The following is a 7,472-nucleotide window of genomic DNA, read 5'->3' as shown; positions in this document are numbered from 1 at the left end:
TCCTTAGCTCATTGAAGTTTGCCCTCCTGAAATCTAGGGCTGCTGCCTTGCTGCAGGCCTTTGCCACCTTGCGCTGGATGGTGAATCCCAGCAGGCGATGATCACTGTCGCCCAGGTGGTTGAGCACCCGCAGCCCCCTCACCAGGTCATCTCCCGTGGCCAGCACCAGGTCCAACAAGGCGTCTCCCCTGGTAGGGCTGTGCACCTCTTGGGTTAGATGGAGGTCCTGCACTCTGGCTAAGAACCTACGTGAGTGGGAAGATCTGGCTGACTGCTCTTCGCAGCAGATGTCCGGAAAGTTCAGGTCCCCCATGACTACCACATCCTTAGACTTCACTACCTCTGTGAGCTGACCTAAGAATTCCTGGTTGAGCTCTTCCCCTTGGTTGGGAGGTCTGTAGTAGACCTCACCATTAAGTCTCTTTCCCCTCGACTGCCTTGTATTCTAACCCAAAGCACTTCAGAGTGCCCTTTCTCTGATTCTTTGTTAATTGACGAGGGTGGGTATTCCTCCTTAATGTAGAGTGCCACGCCCCCACCTTTTCTTCCTATCCTGTCCCTCCTGTACAGCCTATAGCCCTTGACATTCACCGCCCAGTCCTACCCAGTTTATAAAAATGTAAATCTTGGTGATAAAATATTTTTATTATTTTTAGGGCTTTAAGGCTGTACTGGGTTGATGCCTTTTTTGATAAAATTGAGCACAGTACCTTTGATGGGCTAGACAGAAGGACTCTTGAACGTATTACACAGATGACTCATCCATTTGGCCTTACTATCTTTGGAAGTGAGTATAATATTGAAAAATGTATCTATTAAAAGACCATATAATCATCAGAGATTATATATGACAAAATAATGTGCAGTCTTTTGAGATGAAGATTTCTATAAAAGACAGTGTTGACTTGCAATAGAATATATTCGGTGGTGTTTACTTATTTTGAAGACTGCTTTTTGTATGTTTGTATGTAATCATTTGAGAACTTAAATGATCAGTTCTGTGGATCTGTTATCCCTGAACTAAGAATTACAGCTGCTAAAAAGCATGACTGGGCAGGTGCAAGATGGATAATGTGCTAATACCCCAGAGGTTTCATGTATGCTCAGCTTCCATTGACCTCTCGACATGTTCAGAAACTTACCAGTTTGTCTTAATTGTTTGTAGACTATTTCCTAATATTTACCAAGAATGGCTCAAACAAAGGAAGTAAAGGTATCAGAATGTGGCCCATTACAGCATTAAGCAAACTTCTCTGCAAAAAATCATCAGGGACTCTGCAAAGGTTTATTATAGCAAGCTGTCTTAAAAGTTATATTAGAAATTGAAATGGCACAAGGTTGAATACATTCTGATGTAGAATCAGATCTACGTTTTTTGCATAGGTGGTCTTGTAGGGCACTTTGGATTTTGGTTTTCTGGGCTGGGTCTACTTCTAATTAAGACATTTCTACAGATTTTGTAATAAGTCAGTTTATGGAATTTTGTCTGTAATTGTATTCTGTGATTATTTTGTACTTGCTGCCATTTTTCTCCTTCATATTTTTCCTAAAAAGAGTTAGATCTGAGAATTCAGTTTGATTTACATGACAAGCCTCTGGCAGTGTTTGATCCCATGTTATATTTTAACTAAGTACTAAATGTCTTTCAATACAGGTTATGCATACTTTACTGACTGGAGACTTGGAGGAATAGTTCGAGTGAGAAAATTGGATGGAGGAGAAATTACTATTATTAGGAGAGGCATTAGTAATATTATGCATGTTAAAGCATATGATGCTTATTCCCAGATAGGTAAGTTAGTTTATTGTACTTATGGAAGAGGGAGCAAAGGACAAATCATTTTCACTGTTCCCTTTTAATATTAGCCCCTCCAGTTCATAACTGAGACACTTCAGCGAAAGCAGTGTAGGGTTTTGCTGTCACCAGCACTAGGTATTTAATCCAGCATTTTGTGAATGTGTGAGGTTTTGATTGGGTAGCTCTCTCCTTTAATAGCTCCTTTAAAAGGATTAAATTATGGCTTAATTACATTCTAGCCAATTTTAACATTCATTACAATCCAGCATTTCTGCTTTCACAGAGGATATTTTATTTAAACTATGCTCCTTATCCGTGGTGAAATCTTGAGGATTAAGCTAAATACTAGAGGTGTGCAAAACAGGCTGTATTCAATTTGGATTTGGCCCAAATTGGGGACAGTGATTCATTTAGTTGATTCAGATCACTATCTCTGATTCAATTCGACCAAATCTGAATCTGAAGATTTGATGCTGATTCAGAGAATCAGCGATTTGGTCATAGACACATCTTTAAATTTTTTTTCTACATACCTCAAGGTACCAGGTGTGACTCATGAATGCTGCGATGCTGGGGCAGATGGAGCATCCCACAGGAGTGTGGAGGGGCACCCCACATGCTTGGCGGTGAACCCGGAAGTGGACCAGAAGTAATTCTGGTCCACTTCCGGGTCAACTGGGGAGTGCACTGAGGGCCCCCCCCGTGGCCTGTGACTTGGTGATTGGCCGTGGGGGGACCCCGGGTGCCTCCCCAGACCCAGGAGGTACCAGTCGCTGAGCTGGAGGCATGTGGAGGGGGGCCCCCCCACTACGCTCCCCCTCCGACCCAGAAGTGGACCAGAAGTGCGTCTGGTCCACTTCTGGGTCTGCTGCTGAGCACTCTGGGTAGCCCCCTGCACTCCTGAGGGATGCTCCATCTGCCCCAGCATTGTAGCATTCATGAGCCCTTGCTACCTTGAGGTATGCAGAAAAAACATTAAAAGCTATGCCTATATCCAAATCACTGAATCTTTCCTAATCTCTCCGAATTGGTTTGGAGGGTTCCAATTTGATTTGAAGAGATTAAAGGGTCTCCTGATTCAATTTGGATTTGGATATTTGGCCACCGAATCTCTGCCAAGTCAAATCAGGGACCGAAGCTTTACAAAGCCCTACTAAATACTTCATAAATCTTACTGTACTGTTCTTTATATTAGCACTTTTTATGGCTAAGACTTTCTTTCTCTCTTTTTACTCAGTTGAATTATGTTCTTGAACTTGTTTGAAACTATGCAGTAGTTAATATGCAGTAACATCCAACTCATGTAGTAAACAGCAAAATCCTGGGGTGGGGGTTATACAGTGTGCATCTATGGATCAAATCCCATAGTTCTTACTCAAGCAAAAAATCCCAATTGGCAGCATTCATATCTTCCTGTTTCCAGGCAGCTACAGAACTGAATCCAAAATAAGTAGCATGCTGTTGGATGTCTTTCTCCTAGGAGAAATCAGTTATAAAACTGTCTATACTACAGACCTGTTTATTATCTTATTTGTATCATTGTAACCCTTCAGACTTCAGTGAACTTAATCTTAATTTGCACTGGTATAAATAAGATCAGAATTAGCCCCTGTGTCTTTGTATAAAACACTAGTTGCATGCTGGTCATCTGCAGAGGTCAGGGAAGAATGTTTTTCCCCCCATGAGTACTAGAATACTAGTGATATCTTTCCCTCCCACATTTCTCTGAAGCACTGGACATTGACCACAGATAAATCTGGTGGAGGTGGGAGGTGAGAAGGGAGTTGACTGTGGTGCCTGGGTGCTTTTGCCAGTCCTCAGAAAATTCTGAGGTTCTTGGCTGGAGGATCTTTCTCTTCCACTCAGAGTCAATTGCCAAAATTACAGTCAGGAAAGACTTTTTTCCCCTTGCATCAAATTGGCAAGGACTGTGTGGTTTTTGTCATCTTCTGTAGTGTGGGGCATGGTCCTCTTCCAAGAATTTTCTGGGCATATATTAAATCAAAGTGCTTTTCTGCCATTACAGTGATAAAGCATTGGAGGTGCCCTTGTCTCTCCTTATTTTACCTGCTCCTCATGGAGAGTGCTCCTGGTATTTCTAGTTTTGTGGTTATAGGTGAAGGCTTCAAGTGGTAGTTTTGGGGGATTCTTTGGTTAAATGGTTACTTGCAAAACACAGGACACTGGATCTGATGGCCCAGGAGGCTACTTCCAATCCCATGTTCCTAGTACCTGGATCATTCCGGTGTACATCAATAATTATTTACAGTATATATTGGATTTGAAGGTAAACAGTGTATTTTGAGAGTTTTCAGACTTACGTACTGAATTTGTATCAATCTGTTTCTACATTGCTTTAGGATCTAACTATTGTAATAGAGGGACAAATCCCAATGGAGACTGCAGCCATTTTTGCTTCCCAGTACCTAGTTTTCAGAGAGTTTGTGGCTGTCCATATGGTATGAAACTGGCTGCCAATCAGCTGACATGCATTGAAGATCCATCAAATGAGCCACCTACTTTGCAGTGTGGTTCATATTCATTTTCCTGTGGTAATGGAAGATGTGTGCCAAGGCACTACCAGTGTGATGGTGTTGATGATTGTCATGATAACAGCGATGAACAAAACTGTGGATCACTAAGTAAGCAGTCTTTGTCATTTATGGTTAATAATACTTGTACTTCCAAAAGCGTTTGGTGGTTGATTTGATTTGAATAAGCACCCCAGGTTTCAGGTGTTGATCTGTGGACAAATCTTGAAGTCTTTCTTCATGTGTTTAGTTCCACTGAAATTAATAGAACCACTTACGTGAACAAGGGATACAATGTGGGGATCCTGTTGCTAGGGATTTACTGAATTCTAAGTGGAAGTGGCCTGTGTGGCAGCTCCTTTAATTTGATCTTGCAGGTTCCCTGTGCACCCTCCTACCCCCTGCAGCTGATTTGGTAGAGGGCTCCCGGTAGCCCTGTTGCTTGTTGCTGACCGGACAGGAGGCAATAATGGTGCAATATTTAAAACCGAAGTTTCCACATCAGGAGTGAGTGATGGGACCTCTCTGTCAATCAGCAGGGATTGGGGATGTGTGTGGGGGAACCTGCAAGATTAAAGAAGCTGCTGCACAGCCCACTTCCACCATGAATTCTGTAGGTCCCTCCCTATAGCTCATGCGAAAATATACAAACATCATTAGTCAGAATGTTTGGGTTAAAATGTCACAAGGATGGTTTTCTTTAGGCGATTTCCTTTATTTTATGGATCTCATAATAATGACAGATATAGCTGTTTGTGGTAGTTTAGCATTTCTGCTTCCAGCTAAAATTAGAAAGGGCATTGTGGATGTTTTAAAGTAACAGTTTAGCTCTTTTTTACAAGAGTAAAAGTTAATACTTGATTTGGTTTAGCATCCAGGTAGTTTTTGCCTAGGTTTTCATTTTATCAGCCTAGGTTCTCCCAAGCCTGTTTGCTGTGTGTTGTTTCTCTCATTCTTCAGTAAAATAAATTAAGCATGGTTTTTCAGCCACTATTTGTAGCCTTATTGCTGTAAATCCGGTCAAGCAGACAAAAAGTTTAAATATGCTGAGAAAAATAAACTGAGAGTAGCAGGAGAATTATTATGGATGATATAATAGAGGTAAGATATTGGACTAATATGACATATTTATTTTATTGTCAAATTCAAGGCTAATTCCTCTTTATAAATCATCACCAAGATAAAAAGGAAACATGGATAATCTGCCTGATACATAGAACCAGATCACATTGACTTAATTGGGAATTGCACATGCATAACTGATAGGGCTGTGCGAAATTTCGCTGGCCGTTTCATTTTGACACTGTTTCGACTCATTTTGAGGTCAAAACAGCAACATCAAAATGAAACAAAGGGCGTCAAAACAGCCTCAAAACAAAACAAGGGTAGTCAAAACAGTTTGATCATAGCGCTGGGGATGGGAAATCAGCCTAGCTGGGCTGATTTCCCCATTCTCCGTGCTAGATTTAGCCAGGGGCGGAGAGTCAGCGGCTGATCTAGCACCCAGGTGGGCTGACTCCCTGGCCCTGGCCCAATCTAGCAAAACATCGAAACAGAGTCGAAACAGCTTTACTGTTTCAACGAAGCAAAATGGAAGAGCTGTTTTGAATCAAAATGAAATTGAATATCAAAATGAAATTGAATATGAAACACTGTTCTGTTGAAACCTTGAAACTCAAGGTGAAACGGAACGGTGCCGTTTCGCACAGCCCTAATAACTGAGTGTAGAATCTGGTTCTGTATTGCTAGGTTATTTTAGGACAACTAAAATGACATTTTAATTGACAATGAAGGAGTAGACAAAATAATCAGATTAGCAAATGGTTTTGCTTCTTTTTTTATATTGTTTGGAAATATTTTTGAAAATCTCCACATTTTAGTTTGTTAGAAATGATTTGACATTTTAAAAATTGCTTTAAAATGCATTTCTTAGTATTACTGAGATGTTTTTATTATGGACAATTGTTTTATGTAGATTTTAGATGTGACACAAGTGTATTTAGAGTCCTGAGCAGGAGGAGGGTAGGTTTGGGCATCTCTGTACAAACTTTCTAACATTTTGTTTCTTGTTTAGACAATTCTTGTGCTTTATCAGCATTTACCTGTAGCAATGGACAGTGCATTCCAGGTCGCTGGCGCTGTGATAAACATAATGACTGTCTTGATGGCAGTGATGAACAGCATTGTCCCACACAGGGTCCTACTTCATGCTCTGTAACCTTGTTCACCTGTGACAATAGCCGGTGTATTCCAAGGATCTGGCTGTGTGATACAGATAATGACTGTGGTGATGGGTCAGATGAGAAGAATTGCAGTAAGTATCAATATTATCTGTTTTTTGGTGTAGTATGTGTAAGTTATGTCTATAGCAATACCTATGTACACGTGTATTGTTTCAAACCCTGCCCCCAGATTTGGTCTCATGTGCTCTTGAGACTATTCCTAGGGTATGATCTCACACCTTCAGGAGTACCCTTTTAGCCCCAAGCCCCTCTCTGCTTTCTGCTGCTTGACCTGAGTTGCTCCAAAGGTTACCTCTATGACTGATGGTGCCTCAGCTTTACTTGACTCACTTGGGTGTTGCCAGGTCTTAGCAGAGGGCAATTTTCTGGCTAGAAGAATTGCACCCTTTTTTGGTCATTTGCTCAGAAATTTTAGATCCATTCTTCCCTAGAAGAAGCCTGCCTGTATGTTCGGATGCTCTGAAATCACACTTATCCTTGACAATAAGTAAGTCATAAAAGATGATAGAAAGATTTATTATAAGAACAATAGTAAACATAAGAGATATAAGAATAAACAAACACAATATCTGAGTGATAATTTTACCTGTAAGATTCTTAAGTTTCTCCTCAGCTTAACAGGTTAGAAAACAATTGCTGCCTCTGACCTTCCTATCAGAGCACTGTGCAGTTTCTCGTCTCAGACTTACGCTCAGCTTGTTGACTGAGGGCCTACAGCAGGGTAGGCAATGTTTTCAGCCACAGTGCTTAAAAAAACATAATGTAAGGTGCTGGAGTGCTGGCATGCCTGAAAAACAAAACCTGGGTGTGGGGGTACACACGGGATGTATTGCATATTAATATAGTTAATAATCATAAGTAGTGTTTTTTTTAACAGTAAATACCAGATTTTCTAAAAAT

General features: G+C 40.9%; 1 protein-coding gene across 2 annotated transcripts in view; it reads left to right on the top strand.

Moving 5' to 3' along the window:
- Positions 1-7,472, top strand: part of LRP2 (LDL receptor related protein 2) — a 197,197-nt gene that overhangs the window by 61,968 nt on the left and 127,757 nt on the right. For both annotated transcript variants that reach the window (XM_019522761.1, XM_019522760.1), the window contains exons 18-21: positions 657-787; positions 1,655-1,792; positions 4,159-4,440; positions 6,404-6,643. In XM_019522761.1, coding sequence (XP_019378306.1) covers positions 657-787; positions 1,655-1,792; positions 4,159-4,440; positions 6,404-6,643 — 791 coding nt within the window. The remainder of the gene's footprint in view (positions 1-656; positions 788-1,654; positions 1,793-4,158; positions 4,441-6,403; positions 6,644-7,472) is intronic.

This window comes from Gavialis gangeticus, unplaced genomic scaffold, assembly GCF_001723915.1.
Source record: "Gavialis gangeticus isolate Ggan-Ray unplaced genomic scaffold, GavGan_comp1, whole genome shotgun sequence".
Taxonomy (NCBI): domain Eukaryota; kingdom Metazoa; phylum Chordata; order Crocodylia; family Gavialidae; genus Gavialis; species Gavialis gangeticus.
The sequence above is the reverse complement of the archived record's forward strand: the minus strand, read 5'-3'. Positions and strand labels throughout refer to the sequence as shown.